The sequence below is a fragment of the Lutzomyia longipalpis genome, chromosome 3 (assembly GCF_024334085.1).
Source record: "Lutzomyia longipalpis isolate SR_M1_2022 chromosome 3, ASM2433408v1".
Taxonomy (NCBI): Eukaryota; Metazoa; Arthropoda; class Insecta; order Diptera; family Psychodidae; genus Lutzomyia; species Lutzomyia longipalpis.
Genome location: NC_074709.1, coordinates 20,926,454 through 20,949,766, shown reverse-complemented (window position 1 = coordinate 20,949,766; position 23,313 = coordinate 20,926,454). Strand labels below are relative to the sequence as shown.

The window sequence follows — 23,313 nt, the reverse complement described above, 5'->3', positions numbered from 1 at the left end:
CTTCATCGATCACGTATATTTATTTATTTATTTTTTTCCTAAATAACCATTATTTTATAAATAGCTTGTTCTACAACATTTTCAAACACTTCATTTTTTTTCCTTTTTAATGTGGATGTATTACAACGATTATTTTTTTTAATGTAGCAACGGATTTTGGTAAGAAATTCTTACAAAGAAAAATAAATTTTTAAAAAATATTTTTTAAAATTGTTTTTTGATTTTTTTAGACTATTTTTTATACCAGAGAGTCTTTATAAAGAATTTTTCTTTAACGAAATTGATTTTTTTTATATTTTTGAATTGTAGAAAAAATTACAAAACTATAAAATAACGGATAAAATAATAAATAAATATTGCAGAGTTATTAAATATTCCTTACTCAAAAATCCGCTTATTCTTTCTTTCTCTCGCGAAAGACTTTGTTTTTGTGGAAAGCGTAGAAAAAATGTTCAATGAAGAGAAAAATATTTTAATTTAAATATTAAATTAAAAAATCTTGCTGTTTTGTGAGAATCTTAGCTTTTTTTTTTAAATTAAAAAGCTTTTTTTTTCTTGTTTTAGGATATTTCTACAAACTACATGCATTTCCTATTTCCTAAAAAATTTCTTTGAATACTTTTCTGTATATTTTGTTTTTTATTTATTTTATATTTTTTAATGCTATTTAAAATTTTCACATTCATTTTTTAATTTATCTTTCGTATAAATTAAGTAACACATAAGTCTGCATTTTGTATCCTCTTTTTTGTTTTTACTTTTTTTTTAAATAAATATATCCTAATTTATTTTCACAATGTGCTTAAAATAGTTTTGTTTTTTTTTAAAGTTATTACGACGTTTTGGGTAAGTTGCTCATTTCTTTCGTCTTTTTTTTTTGCAAATTCTGATTTTTTTGTGTGCTTTAAGAATCTAAAGGATTTTTGTGAGCTGATTTTTTTTTGAAAAGATAAAACCAAAAATAAAATTGCAGTGATGTATTTTTGTTTTTCTTAAAGACCTTGAAGTGATTTCTTTTTTTTTTTTGAGAGAAAGAATGAGCTAATAGAGAACATCTCTTTCAGTTAAAAAAAAGATTTTTTTCTTTCAAAATAAACTTAAAATTTAAGAGGGTGAAATTTTTGGTCCGATTCATGGATCGCTCCCACCGCGGCGGACACTTAAGGAGGCCCATAAATCCACGTGAGATCGCACGACCCGGCGGTGGCTTCAGTGCAACGGCGGTGGCGTCCTATCCGCCGGTTTGTGCTGATGCGTGAGAACAGCTTTGGGAATATGCTTGCGCAGTTCATCCACCCGACTCACGTGGGGCTTTTTTGTGCGCTTCTTGTGTCTTTGGATGAGCTCTAATTGCTGCGGTGGTAGTGATTTGGCATTGGCACTGCGGATATTGGCACGCGTGCATTTTGTCTCCTGCCGCCAATTGGGCAACTCCACACCGAGGCGGCTGCATTCGTGTGCGTACGCCGCAAAGCTGTCGCAGTAGCACAGCTCCGTGGGGCATTCGCACATATCCTTCCGGCAGGACTCGAAGTAGTTGGACGGATTGACGTGGCTGCCGCAGCTGCCGAACACCGCACTGTCCTTCAGGGGCTTACACACACCCCATCGCCTTCGACTCCGGCACACCCCACGCTGGCGGCTCGGTGTCTCCCGCCGCCGGCCGCACGCCTTGCGGCCACCCACACGCCACGAATTGGCAAAGCGCCACACCTGCTCGAGGCTCATATTGTCACCCCGTCGTGTCATTAGGTCATCGCGTGAGATACCATTGTAGTTCCCACAGAGTCCACAGAGGCGATCTTTGTACTTAACAGCCGCTTGAACCTATTATGTTCAGATAAGAAAGTTTCCATTTAGATTAATTATTGTAAGGAAAATCTTCAATTGAAAATATTTAAGAGAATATTTTTCTGTTGAGAAAGCTTTTTTTTTTAGCAAATTTGTGTTATTTCTCTACCTTCGGTATTTTCGGAACCGAAAGCTCTGAAAGGTTTAAGTTTTCTCTTAATTAATCTAGAAATGTTTAAATTATTAATTTTTGTCATATTGTTATTTTTTGTAAGATAGGAAAAAAAAGAAAAGACTTTTTCAAAAGCTTTAATTCTCATTTGAATAATAATTTACTCTAACAAATTACTTTAAAAAAATTTGATCAAAAACATGAAACAACTGAAGAAGATTTTCCTAATCCGAAAGCTCTGGAAAGTATTTTCAACAGATAAATTGAGAAATAACTCTTTAGAAATATTATAGGTCCAACGGAACTAATGGAAAATCGGAAAATTCATAAAAATAAGCTATAGATCAAGAAAAGAAAAACAAACCTGAAGGAAATTGGCGCCGTCCCAGAGCAAACGAATCCCAAGTGCTGTATCCACAACAACCCCATCTTCCGTCATGTTGACACTGAGAATCCCTTGAAGATCATAGGGCGGCAAGACACGTGTCCCATTGACTTTGACCCGCATCTTCTGCCCTAAATTAACCTTCGTCTCACCCATTTTCAGTGTCACAGTCTTCGTCCACGATGAGGCCTTTGTGCTGCGGGCATCATTAGTTACTCGGATGGAAAATGTGTGATCTGTACAGTCGGATGTCAGTTGGTATTTGCACGAACCCTGGAAGCTGAAGAACTTCCCGTCGAACGTCTTGTAGTGGGGATCACCGAAGACAGTACAAATTCCAGCAGCTGCAAAGAAGATGAAAAAAAGTTATTAGATTTTTTCTCAAATTTTAACGACGTTAAAAATGAATTTTTAATGTCTAACGATTTTTTTAACGTTTGATCGATATTTTATTACATTTTACGCGAGTTTCAATGTTTGCTGTTTCTTCTAACGTTTGCGGAATTTCTTAACGTTTGACTTTTTTCTGTCACTTTTGAATTTATTTTACAATTTTTCAATAAAGTTTTGAGCATGAATATAATTTCTTTCAACTTCTAAAGAAAAATCTGAACTTCCTGAACTTTTATGGGATGTTTCGACACCTAAATACTCTCTTTGGCTACATTCCTGTGATTCTTGAATGTTTGATCTCAATTCAATCATTCGACTTTCTCAACCGATTCAAAGTTTTACGGATTCCCTGGAGTTTCCGCATCAGAATTAATAATCCTATAACAATCAGGGCTACTTACTATCTTCACATTTAGCACAGCATTGCCCAGGTGGTGTTACGAGTGTTTGGTTTGGTCGACACTTCACTTCGGGACATTTGGTTTGCGTACAACGAGCCGTTCCATGGTGACACCGACAAGCAGCACAGGGGTTGAGGTCCCATGTATCGCCATCCTGATAGACGGTGCCGTTGTGCGTACAGACTGAATGCAGCTCCATGGTTGGTGGTGGGCATGTTGGGCAACAGCTATCTGGCTCCTGGTATTGCATCTCAGGTGGGCACTCCAACACGGGACACGTTGTCCTACGACAGATACTTGTGCCATTTGTACAGATGCACGGTGAGCAGGGGTCTGCTTCGAATTTCTTCTTGTCCGTATGGAAGCCCTTCCCGAGGATGCACTTGCCAGGGAATTGTCGAATCTCACGGCGTTCCGTGCACCGTGGACAACATTCCCCTGGCAATTTCACCTGCTTCGAGACAGGACACTGAAGCACCGGACATGCCTTCTTCATGCACGTCAATCGCTTCCCATTGCATTGGCATTTGAGGCATGGATCCTCCCGTAGGGTCACCTCCCTGCCTTCATCCACACGTTGTCCATTCAGTGTGCATCCTACACAAAAAAAAATGAAAAAAGACCATTTGCGTCAGATCTCGTGATATCATTAATAAGAAGATGAACAAGAAGAAAAAAAAACTTCATGAGAATTCTTCAAACGAGCGCAACCCATTAAATTTTCTTTTTTACACTCCCTCCACGCAAATTCCCCCAATGAGCACCGCTCGTGCTCTAAACATCGCATCATCCGGAAAACAGTGTTCTCAGGAAAATTGGAGCAGCTCAACATAATAAATTTATTTTTCTACACTAATGTTTCTTGGGAGGAGAAATTAATGATTTTTTTTGTTGGCTACAAAATACACTCATTGATCGTTTAATGAGTTTAAGAATTTAATTTCAGCATTGCAAATTAATTTCGCACATCGCGCGATCTTCTAAAAATAGAATCTGGAAAATGTATAATTTTAAACCATTTCTAGTGGAGGCAGCAGTGGGAGGGCAAGAAAAGCTGTCTCCAGTTCAAACTTTTTTTCCTTGAAGTTGAAACATTGGCACTATTGTTTTGTCAAATAGATCAAGATCGCAAATGTTGGTATTTTTCCGTGGCTCCAAATGCCATCATTTTTAAGTGGATCAACTTGAGGTCAACCATAAAATAAACCAATCCAATTGCTATTGGCATTTAATGAATTAATTTAGAATGATTCAATTTTAATTTGATTTGGATTGAAAACGACTCTAAAGAATTTTCTAAGATTTTTAAGGGAATTTTCGAACATAAAAATTCTATAGAGAAAATGTGAAATTATTTGAATCTTCGGATGATTCGCCAAAAGAAATATCCAAATTTTCAGCAGAAAACATCCCTTGGAAAGGCAAAAAAAAAGCATCAATGTGAAAACGCTCAATTTTCATGCACAAATAACTTTATAAAATAACTTTTTGCGATCTTAAAACAATTTTGCGATCTCAGAGAAAAACTGTGCGATCTTGTGATCTAAACTATGTTTTCTAACTCGTAGCTTTTCTTAAGATTTTTAGCTCCTATCTATATCCTATCTGGATTTTTTTTAAATATCTAGAATGATTAACGACCTAATAATAAAACTCCGAAAATATCCAAAAAAATAAAGATAAAAAAAATTTAATTATTTTCCCACCAATATTGTTTGAATTTTCCTTACCAATGCACGTTGGACAGCATTGTCCGGGTTTCGGTGGAAGTGGATCAGAACACGGTGTGTAGCATTGGATATTGGATTCCGTCACAACGCCCGCCATGCATTTGAAACTGGAGCATGGATCTTCCGGATCTGACCATTCTGCACCACTAGCATATGTTTTCCCGCGATAGAAGCACTCTGTGGATGGAGAAAGAGAAAAAAGTGGCAAAAATTAATACTTTGTGTTGTGATGCATTTGGGACGCAGCATCGCCTTATGTTACACACTAATAAATTAATTCCATATCTCAATCCAGAATCTCAAATTGGCGCCTTGCGATCTATAATGATCACACAGAGAAGTCCCAGAGTCGCCGCCATCGGCTAAATTGTGTGCGACTATCCTGACTTGGCTTTCTCTCTCTCTCTTTCTGCCTCTATATACCGTCAAAGCAAAGAGATTTTTCTCTTCACAGAAGCATCTGTATAGTGGGGAGATGCCTCTGCATTGATTGTGCATTGTCTCCTTCCTCCTCATTCGCATACCGTGGAGCCAATTAAGAAAACTTGGTAAATAAATATTCTCCCTCTTGAGATTGGCATCATTTATGTGCATTTTCATTTCATCCCACATTTACAAAATTATCCACGGAAAATATGCAAGAAAATGCAACGCCAGAGAATCATTAAAAATCTTTTTTTCAAGTGAATTTTCCCCCAATTTCCAAAGAATATGTATAAGAGGCTCAAGACGGGTCAACGGTTTCTGTTTAAATATGAGAAATACTACTGAAACATCAACTACACACATGTTTTACGGTTTGAATCCTAACGGAAGAAAAAAAAACACAAAAGTGAGATTTTTCTTTTCATTTTAAATTAATTTTTCATTACTACTAATTTTAGTCAGAATTTTATTTAAAAAAAAATATCCAGAATTCAGGTGATCTCATTCTTAATTAATTCGGATAATTAAATGTACCAGACATGCTTCCTTGAAAGTTAGTTATTTGTTTAATGAATGCATTCTTGGAAAAAATCTGCTTTTAGAGCATTATCATAAAATCCTTTGAATATAGAGACTTTTTTAAACAATGTTATAGAAAGTTATGGTGAATCACAAGATTGAAATGTCTTTTATCTTCATTTTTTTTTATACAACTTCAATGAATTCGCACATAAATTCATTAGGAACAATATTGTTTTTTAAACAAAGAGATTCTGCAAGTTTTTCAATATTCTGTGTAAAACAATTCTAAGAAATTATAGAGAAAAACATCTTTACCTCGAAATTATCAACAACGTAATTTCTTTTTTAGAACTTTCCTTTGCAAAAGTATTATCAATTAAACTTATAACGCTTTGGTCATTTTTTTCTTGAATTGACCACATCTCTTAGTAAAGAAGAAATTCGAGAAAATCTCAAAATAAGCTTTTCTTTTTATTCTTCTCTACCGACTACAAGCGTCCACTTATTTTGAAATAAATATCCCCAGAAATAATCGTTTACTTTAATTTCTTTTCGAGAATTAAAAACATTGAACTCTTGCAGCTAAATTACTTCCCAGAACTCATACCACCCACACGGAAGATTCTATATGAAAAAAAAATGCTTTCTAATATTAATATCAAAAGAGCTTATCTTCATAATATTTTGGTTTAATGCATAAAGGGTTGGAGAGTTCAAGAACCTATTGTTTGCAATTTTGAGCACTCTATGGTGCAAATGAATTCTCGTGAAATGCCCGATAGTTCTCATAGTAAATGTTGTATAATATATTTTTATCATGGTCAGCAGAAAAGGCATTTTGTACATATAATCTACCATCGCGTCCTCATGACGATCATATGAAAAAAAAAAACATGGCAATTGGAGATTGGCGAGAGGAAAACAATTGAGAAACAATTAAACAACAAGCGAAATTCCACACCACGTTCTCATTTTTCTGTTTTTGCTTCTTATTGTTCCATTACAGAGATTGTTGATACTTCTTGCATTCTTCCTTCGCGACCGGGAGAAGGAGTGAGACACCACATCCACGAGGAGCTTTCCCCACACTCTCCTTCAACCATTTGGCATTTCATTGCACTTCTTATTTCTATGAGAAGCAGAAAGGAAAAAAAATCTTACCTTTGCACTTTTCACAGCAGACTCCGGCTGGTTTCTTCACAAGCATGTAGCAGTCATCAACGGAAGGGCATTGCTCCGGGTCGCACTCCACGAAGCCATTCTGTGTGGAAAGTGCAAGTGAGAAAATGCAAATTAGTATACATATTAAAAAAAAAATCAAAGAGCATACTTCCAAAACAAGTGGAAAATCACGGATGAAATGTGAGATTACAATTAAAAACTTGCAAAGGAGAGCTGTTTCCATTCCCAGACCCGCAGTCTGGTGTGTGAATTTGAAAGAAAATAAATTCAGCAAAAGGATCACTTTACCATCCCAGATGTCTCTCTGTCCACAATGTACAAATGTTGATTATGGGAACACACATTTGTTTGTTTATTCTGCCGTGGCGGCACAATGTGCTTCAAATTCATTTATTGACACCACCCGAGATCATTTTTCTCTAATATTGCAGAGATCATTATGAAATCCACATCGTGTGAGAAAGAATTATAAAAAAAAACAAAAATTCTTAAATTTGAGGCGGTTGTGCGCCAAAGATGTAAAAGGAAACGCTCTGCGCAACACAAATCATTTTATTGTCAGAGACACGGACCTTTAATTCTCCGCCTCTTCTTTTATTGCAGTACTCGAAAGAAAAAAACACTCAGCAGGTTAATTTGAATTGCTCTCTTAGCCTTCTTTCCGCGCGCGCATTTCTTCATCTTGCGCACCATTTTATAACGCACGTGTCTACCCCTGGAGGAGGAAGGAATTCCACGAAGAGGTGCTATTTTACTGAGAAATTCAAATTGATTTCTAAGAATATTCTTTTTGCTCCTCATTTTTTGTACGAATATTTTTAATGTGTAAAAATGTTTGAGAAGTAAACAAACTTCTCCTGAGACAACTAATTAACCCATTAGTATTGACGTTAAGTTTTCTAGCGAAAAATTATTAATTATCAATTTTTATTGAATATCTAATCTATTATTCAATATGATCCCCGAGTATTTAATCCTATTTTGATGATCTAATTTTAGACTTTAACTCAGAGGTTAAAAATCGAAAACTATTCTATTTGGGAAGAAAATCGAAACACTTTCGAGATATACTCGATTTACAACAGTCGAATTATTCACCGTAAAACATCAATATTGAAAGTATCAATCAATTATTTAAGCAGTGTATATAAATATTGAAATGTAATTTGATTCAAATCGTTGAAGTTTCAAAAGAAATTCCTTTTTCTAGGATTTCTTGGTCGCTGAATAAGTACGACCCATTATCTAATAAAAATAAATCCGAATTAAATTAGAATAATTACTAAAGCTTTCGGAAAAAACGACCAAGGAAAAAATGAATATTTTCCTTTAAAAAGAAAGATATCTTTTAATTCCTTAAAAAAAATTTTAAAAAATTATTCAAAAAGAAACATAAAAACTCATTTAATTTTCTTTTAAATATAAAATCAAGTAAAAAGTTTTTATCTCAACAAAAACTCCCAATTTGAGAGCATTAAAAATGCTTCTTTTAGTGCTTTTCTGACACTTTTCACTTACAATGCGATTAAGGCAAATGGGAAAGGTCAGAGTGACAATCGCAATTTTGGCAAATCAAAAAGGCAATAAAGTCGATAATTGCTTAACACCCAATTGACGGACAAATAGAAGATCAGTCCGTGATCTTCGTACTTTTTTCACGCCTTCCCTGATGATCTCTTATGCTTTTATGGTTGACAAAGTTTCACAATCTCTCTAGTTGTGCGATGGAAAAAAATCTATTATCAATTTCTTAATTTCCGGGAATTTTTAGGAATTTTTTTTGCTCTTATTTGTAACTTATTTGTATATATTTTTATTTCGTTGTATTTTCCTTCTGTGTGCAAAAAGAATAATATGTAGTTCAAAATACAAAAAAAAAATTATCAACTTACGCCTCCTTGCAGCTCCCCGCGAGGCTGTGTCTCTAATTGAATTTGCACAGAGTCTTGGTAAAGTGAAGAAGGAAGACTAATATGAATGTAAACACGCGAAAAAATGTACATTGTGGAAATAATTACAGAAAAATGATATCGTGTGGCACACGTCCGGTCATTTTTTTGCTCTCCTATTCCCACCAAGTCAGCCACAAGAAGTGCGGAGGGAACATCGGTTTGTATGCTCTACATACAAGAAAATATTACTATATTTACAAAAGAGGCAAAAAAAGCTTCATTCACATATAAAGATCCATCAAAAATTTTCCTTTAAAACAATCCCACCATCTCGCTCCTGTGGGTAGAGTGTATACGAATTAATTAAATATCAAAGCAATTACATTTGGCCTCTTCTTTTATGACTGCGCGAAAGAGTCAAATATTTGTGGATTTTTTTTATTCACAACCAACCGGGGTGACTGACCTCCCCAATATTAAAATTGTTCTTTCGGCCAAATTGTACATTGAATAAATTTTCGTGTGATCATTAGTAAAAGGCGGAGACGTTTCTTCACTGAAATTATAAATTAAGCTGAGATTTATTTGTACACATATACGTTCTTGTCAGGTTTTACAGGTCTTATACGAGAGAAATTGTTATTTAATTTAAAATGAAATTATTTATTTATTTTATTTTATTTCATTAGGTGCTTTTTTCATTTTACACCGTATAATTCTAAAATGAAATTAAATGCTCAAAGTTTTAAAGCAAAATTGAAATCTTGTAAGAAAAGTTTTTAGATCTTGGATTTAAAAGAAATCGATTTTTTCTCGATTATTCTAAAATTTAATCGAATACTTCTCATTTTATGTAATGAACACTAAGAGAAGCTCCTGGAAGCTTTTAAAAGCTCACATGTGCATAGAAAGTATACCTGTATGTATATTTTCTACGTATAGTTTTTGCCCTGGATTCAGCAGCTGATTTCCAAATTATTCCAAATTTATTACAGTACAAAAAGTTTTTTTTAATCTTCCACATGGCCAATTTATTTGTCCCCTTCAATTCTGGCTAAAAGCCAACCACTAATTGATATGTGATCATGCTTTAATAATTTCCCCCACTCTTGTGCTTCGCAAAGTCACTGCATTTTCCGCTTGGGTGGAAATTCTTCCTTTTTGCAAAATCGTAAATATTCTTTAATTGTTTTCCGGGGATGAAAGGTCTCTCAAGCAAAAAGAAATATTTTAAGCAAGCAGAAAAAGAAGTTTATGATGAAAATCTTGAGCATGAAGCGAAAAAATATATAAAACGACAAAGTCCAAAATGAAGGAAAAGTGTGTTACACATTTTTTTTCTTTAGAATTGCAAGAAGTAAATTGACGTCAATATTTTCCACTAAATAAATTTGAATACGGACTTTATTGCTCAGTGTGGTCTGGTGTACGAACGTAAGCACTTCTCCTAAGCCCGATGGTGTGTATATGCAAGAAATTATTATTTGATTCTTTTTCAGCGGTATTTACCCGCAATTTCGTGTCTCACTGCGCGTGATTTACGCGCTCAACGATTGCGCACTGCGACCATTGCTTCTCTACTTGTACTTCGCACGTATACACCAACGACTGCTTCCGCCTTTCTTTCTAAATCCACCCACCCAGATGTACATACGTGACATGCCGTCGTAGACTCACCCACGCATTACCTGTCGTGCGATCTTCCAAACTCCAGCAGACATGGCGGCATCTGCCATGCCACAAGAGCGCAAATAATTCATTTTCGTTCTATGAATAAACCGCAAAATGATTCACGATGTACATATATAATTTTGGGTGAAAGTGGAAGGAGGCGAAGAGTATACCTACACTACATATGTATGTATATATGCTTCTTTTGAGCTCTGTTTGGATAAAACACGCATCAATTAAACAAAACCCAAATGAGCCGAGGATCATTATGGAGAGTTCTGTTGCGGAAAAAACCCCTTTCAAGATGAAGATCACTTGCACTAAATTGACTGTGTCGATATATTTATTATGTATGTTTCGTTTTTTTTTTTGCAAAACTCAAGATTCTTTCAGTGGGAAATCATTAAAGCATTTAATATCTCTTTTCAAATTTGTATTTTTAGTTTTATCTCATTGGAGCGGGAAGATTTTTTTTAAAAAGATTTTATGATTCATTAACTTGTGTAATGAATAAACTAATTTACAGTTAGTACAGGATGTAAGAAATAATGTAACTATAAAAAAGAAACTACAATACATTGTTTTTTGTCCTTCTGAAAGTTCTAATATTAAAGGAAAATATTTCATTTAAATAAAAGAAATCTAGAGTTTTTTTAACTAAATGTTATTGATCAAAGAAATATTCGGAAATCTATTAGGTCATGTAGTTCTTGAGATATCTTGAAGCAAATTTATTTTCAAGATTGTTTATTAAATTAAAGGAAATGGGCCTTATTCAGCGACCAAGAAACCCTTGAAATTCGCTTGAAATCTTGAAATTTCAGTACAAAATTTAAAGATTTCAAGGGTTTCTTGGTCGCTGAATTAGGCCCAATGTTTAATGAAATAATAACAATTTTTTCTTGTTAAAAAATTTAAGAAATTAAATTAATTAATATAATTAATAAAATAGTTAATTAAAATAAAAACAAAATATCCAGTCAGATTTAATAAAAAACATAATAAGAAAACTCTTTCCTCGACCCTATGCAACACCAATATAGGCCTGAATAACCTCCTTTTAGAAATAGCAACAACTTTCCAATAATACTATTTTGCTTCTGTTCTAAAAGATTTTCTGGACATATACGAACCTGATCTTATGAAAGTTTTCAATATGATCAAACTGATCAAACCCTTAAGCTATACATACAAACATAATACTTGAAACATTCAATAGTGCCTCATGCAAAAATCTACAACATATTGTGCAAAATTTTCTTGTTTTATAATAGGTTTCATTTTTCTTGATAGATAAATAAATTGCATACAATGTATTGCAATGTAATTGAATGAGCATACATCGGCTTGTATTCTTTTTTTTGAAAACTGCCTAAATGTCAACTATTATGTAACGAATATTTCCCTAGAAAGTTTTAAAGCAACTTTATGTGTGAGTAGCACAAAAAAAAGTCCAACAAGATTTTGAGTAGTGAGTTGGGAATAGAAACAGCCATAAAAAATTTTTTTCATAAAAAAATAAAATTAAAAATTAATTGCAAAAAATATAGATTAAAACTCACCTGACATCTACACTTAAAACAATAGAAGTCTTTATTGATGGAATCCACGGCAACTTCTTCACCTTCATTTGTGCACGGTTGTCGTTTGCCAGCTGGTCAATATTTGTAGGAAGAAGAAAAGCATGAAAGAGAAAGAAAACAAATATTATATAGAATATAAATTACCAAAAATGTGTCATTTATTGTCTACATCTATTTTAAATAATATCTCAATTAATTATCATTTATTTCTTCCCAAACTATCGCGATTATGTTTATTAATTTAATTTATGACTCGATAATTCTTGCTCTGATGGAATTCCTGATTTCCAAATATATTTATATATATTTTTCTTCCATTATCTCTTCTTTATTTTCATCTCTTTTCTCTCTCTCCCCGCCTTTTTTGTGCCTGGTGAATATTTTGTCGTTCTTACAATGAAGGTTTTTCATTTTTGATTCCTCCGCGATGTGTGTTTTTTTTTCGCAGTTTGATCTCTTTCTACGCTGTGGCTTGCAAGGTAATTTAGTTGATCGTAAACACGGGGACAATTTTATTATTCATTCGGAAGGAAAAAAAAGAGAAGCAGCGGGCAGGTGAAAGAGATGAAAACACTGTGGCCACAACACGATCTTGGCTTCGATTTTTCACGATACGATATTTTGCTATATGGAACTTCAGGTGATCGCTATTGATCAAACAGGTTCTCCCTCTCTTTTCCGCTTTGGCGCGTGAAATAAGAGAGTGATTGCCCACAATGCTGGAATGATATGGTAATGGAGAAGGAAAAACACGAATATCACAAATTTTAATGGTGAGGAGACGGTAATCAAAACAGACGGAAAACTTGATTTTTTTCACGAGTCTCCCATGGAGGGGGAGGACAACATTCTTTTCTCACTTATTCACTCACCCATAGCATGGGCTGTGCATATTCGCCAAGGGGTATACCACCTAACACATAAATATATATTTTGAATTTGTAAAAAAAAAGAATACTACATATAGTATGACAAAATATACATATATGAGTTAAAATGAAAAATTTGAGATTTTTTTAATGTAATTTTTAATATCTTTTAGTAATGAAGCAACACTTAACCCCTTGAAATTGAGTGAGAAGGAGGTTGCACATCAACTTGTGATCGGCGCAATCTCTCAACGATCTTATGGTGCGATCATATGTGCGACCGCAGAAATATTTCTCGAGAGCTGCATATGTGATCAAAAACCCACCCACACACAACACATTCCAATGCACAGATTGCCAAAGAAAAACCACGCAGAACTCATGCTGAGCGTCTGGAAATGTGCGATCGTATTTTCTTAGACATCGGGGAAGTGTGTTCCTTGAGACGAAAGAGCATCATATTTATCATCTTTTCGCAGCTCAGCGAACTTTTGACTACATAACATACACCAATTCAACATATTTATGGCCATTATGGCATTTTACAGGCACTTGTTAAATGATTACACACATTACAGTTATTACATTGTTGACCAAAGGCGGAATGTGGCCTTGATGGCCGCCACGGCGTACGATCGCACCTTCCATCATCAATGCAGGAGCCACAGCAGCTCTTTGGTTGCCCTCGTGGATCTTTTGCGGCGCGGAAACAGCATCCGCACCTCTGTCTCTCTCTCCGCTTGATCGTCTCTTCGAATTCTTTTGCCAAAGCAATCAAACATGTCTCCATCACATTCGTGGAATTCAACAATCGCAACAAGCAAGTTCCCCATGCCCGTGTGTGCATTCGCATCGTCAGCTTCCAATCAGTGTACACTTCACATTCAATTTAACCATCTTACATGTAGAAGAGATGCCATTTTACCAAACCAACACTCTGCATGAATAGTTGTCTTTTGCTCAAATTTACCATGAAGATGGATAATAAAATAAAGTTATACAGCAACTAGCGTTTAGATACAAAAAGAAAGAATGATCAAATCAAGATTCTTGAAATAAAAGAAAATTTTAACGCAATTGTTTAAGCATTAGAGAGGGGCGTAACTAGAAGTCAATTCAAAGAAATGTCTTTGATTTTTTTTGCTTTAAAAAAAAAACGTTAAAAAATAATTTAAAAAACGACTTGACATTGTTTTAATACATATTTGACATTTCTCTTCTAACGAGTGACATAAACTAGTAATGTCTGACGATTGTTTTGTTTTTTTTAATATTTCTTGTTCGTTTTAATGTACGACGTTTCTTTTCTACATTTGCTTATTTTTCATCGTGTAATGTTTCAAACGCTTATTTTTGCATTTTTAACGTTTGACACTTCTTTTAAATATTAATATAATCTTTCTCTAATATTTTACGTTTGAATTTCCAAATATTTTAAAAATTTAATTTCCTAATAAGTAATCTTTTAATATTCCATTTTTGATGTAAGTTTTAGTATGAAAATAATTTGTTTTTACTTATTAAAAAAAAATCTAAAATTCCTAAACTTATAATAGGAATTTAGACATCGAATCACCCTTCTAGACTACGCCTCTAGTACTAGAAATATAACAGAGCACCATAGAAAATTCTGATTGATTCAGAAATTCTAGGTTAACTAACACGTAGGCTCAACGTTAGGTATCTGAAGTAGGATCCTAAGTGTAAATTTAATTTATTTGCATTTTCGTAAAACAATCTAGCTTTGATTAAATTGATTTTTCTTTTTGTTCTAATCTTTTTATTTTAAACTTTGAAAAAAATGTTGAAAGCTCAGTTTTTACTGAAATTGTTTTAAAATTCTTTAAAGAATAACGGTGGGAATTTAACGGTGAGTACCACTCTCTTAATTATGAAGATCCTCATCATTCAAATATAAATAAAAAGAAAATCTTTTAAGCACATTTTCCTTAATTATTAGAGCTTTGAAAACTCTATATATATACACTTCAAAGTACATTGAAAAATTGAAAATTAAAATTATTTTTATAATTATCATCGTGAATCATTCAAAATAGCAATGTGTATTATCCTAAAAATAATTTTCTTCTTAATTTGCTTTCTTAGTCATCCCGCCGTATATGCAATAATTCTTTTGCGTCAATGCAATTTCAATTTATTACCCTCCGCGGAACTCAATTGTATATTACATTTTTGCACCACAACATCGACTCTCATTTGTCCATCAAGCATGGAAATTTTCCGGCGCAATCAGTCATGGAAAAATACCGCATATTCACACATCAATTGTACTATGATTTCCATATTATATACAGTGTGCAGTGCAAAGCACAAAATCTCATTTCATCGTGACAAATCTCCAGCGAAGTACTTCATATTTTGTACCAAGATGGGTGATGATTTGAGAAAAGAACATGAGCACCAAGAAATTTTCCAGCTAAATGGTAATAAATTCTTCGGTTGTTTGACAAGTGAGCAAAAGAGCGCATTTGCAGTGCAAAATTACAGCAGCATAAAATCGCGGTGTTTAGCTCTTTAAATGTATTTTCTTAATAATATAAGTAGTAAGTATCGAGCAAGTTCCACTTTGAGGTAGGTCAGTGTTGTGGTGTTGTTGGGGCAGGTCAGTGCTGAGTGACGTCATAGTGGAGTGGGGAAGGTCGGGTTTTTGAAGGGGAAATTGAGCGAGGTCAGTGCCGTGAGGTTGTTTTTGAGGAAGGTCAGTGATTTGTGGTGACGTAATGTGGTGGACGCCATTTTGAAAATTTTATTTTGTCGGCCATTTTGAATTACGTCATGTTTTTGTACGCCATTTTGTATGACGACACATTTTTTGACGCCATATTGAATTTTAGCCGCCATATTGAATTTTATTCCGCCATTTTGAATTTAAGTCAGCCATTTTGAATTGTGATTTTTATATTTCGCCATATTGGATTTGTCCGCCATATTGTTTTTATTGCGCCATCTTTGTTTTTGTCCGCCATCTTTAATTTATGCCCGCCATTTTGAATTCTAAATTTTTATCCCGCCATCTTGTTTTCTGTCAACCATTTTGAATTTTATGCCGCCATTTTGAATTCTGAATTTTTATTTCACCATATTGGACTTGACCGCTAAAGAAATTTGCATGGAGCGAGGAAAGAAGAGTGAAACGAGACTGAGAAATTTTTGCTGACGCGCGACATTCCTAAGCGATCACCAAATGAAGTGCATGAATTATGAGTGTTTTATTGTTGGAGGGGGGGGAAAGTGTATTAATTGTATTGAGGAAAATGAATAAGAAAACATTACAATTTCTCACATTTGTGATGAAGTAATTTTTAAGATCATACGGTTTAAAACTTTTTATTTCCAAAGTAAGACTTTTTAAAACTTTTCATTCCGAGAGTTTTGTATTTTAAAATTTTTCATTTCATAAGCTTATCATTTTTAAAATTTTCATTTCAAATGATTTGCGTTTTTTAAATTACCATTTGAAAAGCATTGCATTTTTAACATTTTCATTTCAAAAGATTTGCATTTTAAAATTTTCATTCTCCCAAGTTTTCATTTCTGAATTTTTCGTTGTGTTGATTCAAGGTTTTGGAAATTTTCATTTCACAAATGGGGCATTTCTGAATTTTTCGTTTGTGCATTACAACGTATAGAAATATCAACCAATACTTTCTTTATGCGGATATATCGGAAAACAGTATAAATACAGAGAAAAACTGAAGAAAGAAATTATTCACTATGAATACACTTGAGATAACAAGAGACCTTTCGAGAAATAAGTACACACGTAAAATATTTAGAGGTGTGTACTCAATAGACAGGTTGCCCAATCTTAAATTAAAAGATCCTTCTATCATAATAGTTAACACCGCAAAGGCAAATCATCCTGGTGAACACTGGATAGCTATTTACATACCCGGTGATTCAAAAAGCATTGAACTTTTCGATTCCTATGGTCGATCTATTAAAAATAAATACCTTAATCAATTTTTTATAACACATACGAAAAACCGTAAAATAATATTTAACAACATGAAACTACAATCGCATTTTTCAGAAGTGTGTGGCCAATATTGTTGTGTGTTTGCGTATTTTCGTGCAATAGGTATATCAATGGAAAACTTTCTTGTTTTTTTCAGTAAGAATGCCGTGAAAAACGATCAAAAGGTATTAAAGTTTTATAAGAAAACGTTTGATTGTTAAAATGTTCGCTCCAAGTTTTCTATAAATAAAGGAATGATTGTGAAATATAGTTCACTACTTATTTTACTGCGACAACAGAAATGTTATTTAAATTTCCAGTCCCATTCTCAATGATTTTAGCTGGGCCTTCGGGTTGTGGCAAATCAACATTTGCTCATAATTTTTTGTTAAATCTAAAAGAGCTCACTGATACAAATTTTGAGACTATTTTATGGTGCTTTTCTGAAAATGGAAGCATAAATAATTTACCTAAAATAGCAAATCTAAAGGTTTGTCGTGGCATTCCTGATAAAATAGAAAACGATCACAGATCCCCAAAATTAATTGTAATTGACGATTTAATGACTGAAAAGAAGTATGAACAACGAATTTGTGACTTATTTATAAAAGAGTCGCATCACAAAAATATATCAATTATTTTTATATGCCAAAACATTTTTTATCAGTCACGATTTTCTCGGACAATTTCTTTGAATGCAAAATACCTTGTGATTTTTAAAAATGTTCGTGACAAGTCACAATTCTTTCCACTGGCTCGGCAATTACATCCAGAAAATCCAATTCAATTGCTAAACGTATATAAGGAGTGTACAAAAGTACCTTATGGCTATCTCTTGATAGATTTAAATCAGGAAACATCTGAAATTTTTAGATTTCGTACAGATATTTTTAATAGAAGTTCTACTATTTGCTTTTGTTGTGAGGAAGATTTAAATCAATATGAAACAGAAAACACAATCAATGAAAAAGACAATAAAGGATCCTTTGAGACTATTGAGAGAAAACAAACATATTTTGTGTACTCTTAAAGATGCAAATCCGAAATTGCGTAAAGCTATAATAAGAAATTGTTCGAAATCAACTTTAAAAGCATTACATGAAATTATTCACAATTCATTAAATGGAAACCTTAAAGTGCCAAAAGAAAAATTTTCCACTCTCAAAAGATATAAAAATGCGATGCGCAAAATAAATTGTCCAAAAGCTTCTCAGTGTTTAAAGAGAAAAATACTGGTTCAGAGAGGAGGTTTTGTTCCTATATTAATTTCAACTTTATTGTCTAGTGTAATTGGTAAATTACTATCCTCAATATGATCCAACAAAGGAACAATAAAAATTCAATGCATCGTTACATTATAATAACACCAGAACTTTTTGAGGAATTAAAACCATTTTTGAATTTCGAAGAAAGTTTATCAGCATTAGATCGTGACATTTACAATATCTTAAAGGATAAGAAAATAAATGACATTGAGAAGTGGTATCGATACAGACATTCTCTTGTTAAACAATCTGAGATGCGTAGAAAGAAGTCAGTTTTTTCAGATCCAATTAAGAAATCAACTCAATCCATTGGAATTCAAACAGTTCATAACCCCACACAATCCGAAGGCACACAGACTAATTTGAAGAAGCATATTTCTAAATCTTTCGGCACGCAAACAGAATTCAATCAAGGTGATGACGAATACATTGATGAATCTCTTCGTGATATGGATTTAATTCCTGCTGTTCCAGTACCAGAACCAATTCAACAATCAGAAGTGTACTATGAAACAAAAGAAGCGACAACAGATGATTATGAAATGAATGAAGATGATTTTAATGATTTACCTCCTGATGCCCAAAACAAAGTCATGGAAAAGTTTGCTTCATATTATCCGTACAAAATGGCGGAAATGCCTCGAGTAATTACAGTAGCAGATGAAAATGGATATGTGTGGAGTGTGGAAATAATAAAGAAGAATAAAGAAGATGTTCAAATATTCAAAACACCAAAAGCACAACCTAAGAAGACATCCAGTACAGCAGTAAAGACAGTCCGTACTAAGAAGAAGCCACCAACGAGACTTCCATACAATACGAGAGCTCGTATAAAAAGGAGTGCGTCTGAGGATTCAACACAGACATTAATTGACTTTCCGGTGAAAAAGAAACTAGAATGGACAAATATCGAGCATTAGATTCTGAATATTTAAATTTAAACAGTAAAAATTTATATGCAAGACCACAAAAACTGTATAATTCATTAAAGAAAAATGATGTAACAAAAAGAGAAATACAAAAATATCTACACGAACAAGATGTGTATACTTTACATTATCCAATCACGAAAAATTACCCCAAGAATAAATATTTTGTAAGCAATATCTCAGAATTGTGGGAGATTGACTTGGTGGATATGAAACAATATAAAAAATTTAATGATAACTATACTTTCATTTTGACGGTTATCGATGTGTTTTCAAAGTTTGCATTTGCTCGTTCTCTGAAAAATAAATCTGCTGAAGAAGTAACCAAAGCATTTGCTGATATAATTAAAAAAAATGGCAAGACACCTGAAAAGGTTCAATCTGATCACGGAAAAGAATTTGAAAATTCCACATTTAAGAATTTCCTTAAAAGTAAGAATATTCAACAAAATTTTGCATACAATCCAATTGTGAAGTGCGCAGTTGTTGAACGTTTTAACCGAACATTAAAACAATTAATGTTTAAATATTTCACTCATATGAAAACTAATCGCTATATTGATGTTCTCGATAAACTTATTGATGTATACAACAATTCAAAGCACACAACTATAGGAATGGCTCCTGCGGATGTTAGCGAAGATGATATTGTGGAATTAAATCAACGGTATATAAGAAAAAATAAATCATTCAAAGAGAAATTTTCGAGAGTACACCAAAAGTTTGAGCTAAATGATTTAGTTAGAATTGCAAAACCAAAAGTGAATTTCGATAGAGGTTTTCAACAAAGATGGACAAACGAGAAATTTCGTATTCATCGAATAATAAATAAAAAACCTTTTGCAATGTATATTTTACAAGACTATAAAAATACACCAATAGCGGGTAGATTTTACGAAAAACAGTTGCAAAAAGTTCAAATAAAAGATGGTTTTCCAGTGATAGAAAAAATTATAAAAACTCGCGGGTTAGGGAAAAAACTACAGTACTACGTTAAATTCAAAGGCGATAACACAAATCAGTGGATAAATCAAATTGATCTTTTAAAGCAATATGGGGTTGATCGAAATGCAAAATGAATTTTATTTGACTCTTTTGAGTAATTCTTCGCAACAAATATTTCCAAACAATACTCTGTCTCATTTTCAAACTAAATTACCGAGAGAGGTAATTTTATCGAATGATTGGGTTGTTGGTTTAGCCGAAATATCTTTTAATGTGGCCGAATCTTCTGAAGTCCGCCATAGGAAAATAAATGTAAAACCGCGAACTATTACACTACTAAAAGAGAAAAAAGGGAGTATTCCTATTAAAATACCAGTATATACGCCATTCACACCTCTTAATAGTTTTCTCTATCTTTTGAGAAATGCTTATAATTTTACCGATTCTTATGGCGAAAATGTTTTGGGAAGTACATCTGATGAAAAGGATTTGGATACACGATTGAGCGATATTGTTAAAGAACATAAAGCATGTAAAATTACAGAGATCACAACAAGTCATATCGGGCCTATGGAAATTATTGATGACGAAAATTTTAATTTTAATACAGATCAATTAATGGACGTACAAACAGATTATTCTACAACACCGAACTCCGTTTTAAAGGAGCCAACACCTAATGTTAACAATATTGAACCACTTGTAGTGCTAACAATTCCTGCTGATGATTTCAATCAATTACTTAAGATTCCTTTATACAGAGATAATTATGAAACAATCGATGAACTTATGTTTACCATTCTAGATCAAATACCATTTCAAATACGTGAAACAGAATTATTGCAAAAAATCATCAAAACCTCTGTTGTAATACCAACAATAATAGTACATGATCAAAATGATTTTGTTTCTTCAACTCATATCCATCCCTCAGTACTCCCACAAAAAGTAGAACCTACACATACGCGTGATTTAATGTTTGTATACAGTGATATAATTAAACCACAACTTCTCAGTAACACTTTTGCTCGATGTTTAAGAACAGTTCTTTTGATTCAAAATAACGAAGTCTACAAGTCATTTAACGCCATTCAATATCTACCACTGGAGAAAACAAATTTTGATACTATTGAAATTTTAATAACATCTCAAAATGGCGATGCATACAATTTCCTGCCCAGTTCAACACCAACAATGCTTGTTCTTCATTTCAAGAAAATGAACTCATGAAGCATATAAATACAGGTATATTCTTACCTAAATATCAATACTACAAAGATGACTAACGTATACACTTCATATTACTTGAACCAGGTTGGCAGTGGAGAAATTGGAAAGATTTATGTTCCTGAGTACATTGGTGTTCAACGAGGATACGGATTGGGGTCATTCCTTGGAGGTTTAATACGCTTTTTAAAACCTCTTTTTATGAAAGGTTTAAACACTCTTGGCGAACAGGCGGCCAAAACGGGTATTGAAATATTGACAGACTATGGTACAAAACCATTAAAAGACATTTTATTAAATCGAGGACAACAAGCTGCAGATGAACTCAGGAAAAAGGCCCTACATAAAATTCACACAATGACCGGAGAAGGTATAAATACGAGAGCACAATCGAGGAAAGCTATTCCTTTGATATCATCGAAACCATCATCTTGTTCAGCAGATAATAAAAAAAATATTCTTCATAGAATTAAAACTGCAATTTCAAAGAAGAAAAGAAAATTGAAAAAGGTGAAAGTAAACAAGAACCATAAGAAAGAGCGCCATTTGGATATTTTTTCATAATGGCTGAATATACAGAATGTATGAAAAGTGAACTGGATATATTTCTGCCACCACCAATTCAAACATCAATTTTGAGAAGCGAAGAAATTGCCTATCAACCTCTTTCTAGCCTGGATAATGTTTCTATGATTGAATTTTACTCTGTAGCACATGGAGATTGTTACAGAGATTTGTCTTCAATTTATGTTAAATTTAAGATTCAACTATTAAAGGAAAATGGGGATCTCTTCAAAGACACGGATAAAAATCAGCCATCAGTTGTGAATAACATTCTACATTCACTAATACGATCTGTGTCAGTGTCACTCAACGGAAAAACAATTTCCCAAAATGAAGGGAATTACCAGTATAGAGCATACTTGGAAACTCTATTGTCATATGGAAGTGATGCAAAATCTACATTTTTACGGAATGCCGGATGGATTCAGGATACTGGAAACATGAATGCAATGGATAATAGTAACAGCGGATTTACAAAGCGACTCGATATGTTTAAAAATAGTAAAATTGTGGAGGTTTTAGGCAAGTTACATTGCGATATGTTTAATCAACCAATATTTCTTATTAACAATGTAGATTTAAGAATCACAATTGCACTTGAGAAATCAGAATTTTTCCTACTGTGCCCCGACACACTAAATCCAAAATTTCGTTTGCAGGAGGCTACTTTGTATATGAAACAAATAACACTAAATCCTAATATTCTTCTTGCACACAATCAGGTGTTAGAGCATAAAAATGCATCGTATCATTATAAGAGAGTTGAAATTAAAACCGTAATTGTGCCCTCAGGTTCAACTTCAATGAATTTAAATAATATCATTCATGGAGTTTTGCCACGACGCTTAATTTTCTCAATGGTTGATAATTTGGCATACACAGGAACAAAAAGTTTAAATCCATTTAATTTTGACCATTTCAACATCTCAGATTTTTCCTTACTTGTCAATGGAACTCCATATCCTATTCAGCCATTACATATGAATTTTGAACAAGATAGATATTGTAAGGCATACCAAACTCTATTTACGGGTACAGATATTCACTATGATGATAGAGGACATAAAATAAGTTACGAAGACTTTAAAAATGGTTATTTTATTTTAGCTTATGATTTGAATCCAGATGTTCATTCTACAGGTTGTCTTTCACTTTTAGATCAAGGTTCAATTAGAATTGAAGCCAGGTTTTCAAAGGTAATTGATAAAACTATAACTTGTATTATTTATGCTGAATTTGACAGTAAGTTGGAGATTGATAAAAATAGAAATATTATACTATCTTAAACAAAATAAAATTATTTCATGAGAAATTGTAATGTTTTCTTATTCATTTTCCTCAATTAATACACTTTCCACACAAAAAGTCATCACCCTCCCCCTCAGAC

The 23,313-nt window shown here is 33.3% G+C and overlaps 2 protein-coding genes across 2 annotated transcripts in view; one reads left to right on the top strand and one right to left on the bottom strand.

Annotated features, from left to right (window-relative positions):
- Positions 1-23,313, top strand: part of LOC129792688 (ARL14 effector protein-like) — a 693,823-nt gene that overhangs the window by 62,601 nt on the left and 607,909 nt on the right. The window lies entirely within an intron of this gene.
- LOC129792592 (BMP-binding endothelial regulator protein) overlaps positions 6-23,313 on the bottom strand; it is a 50,938-nt gene continuing 27,630 nt past the window's right edge. The window contains exons 3-8 of the mRNA XM_055831804.1: positions 12,128-12,219; positions 6,982-7,081; positions 4,873-5,049; positions 3,143-3,739; positions 2,328-2,692; positions 6-1,827 (exon numbers count right to left, since the gene is read on the bottom strand). Coding sequence (XP_055687779.1) covers positions 1,210-1,827; positions 2,328-2,692; positions 3,143-3,739; positions 4,873-5,049; positions 6,982-7,081; positions 12,128-12,219 — 1,949 coding nt within the window. The 3' untranslated portion in view covers positions 6-1,209. The remainder of the gene's footprint in view (positions 1,828-2,327; positions 2,693-3,142; positions 3,740-4,872; positions 5,050-6,981; positions 7,082-12,127; positions 12,220-23,313) is intronic.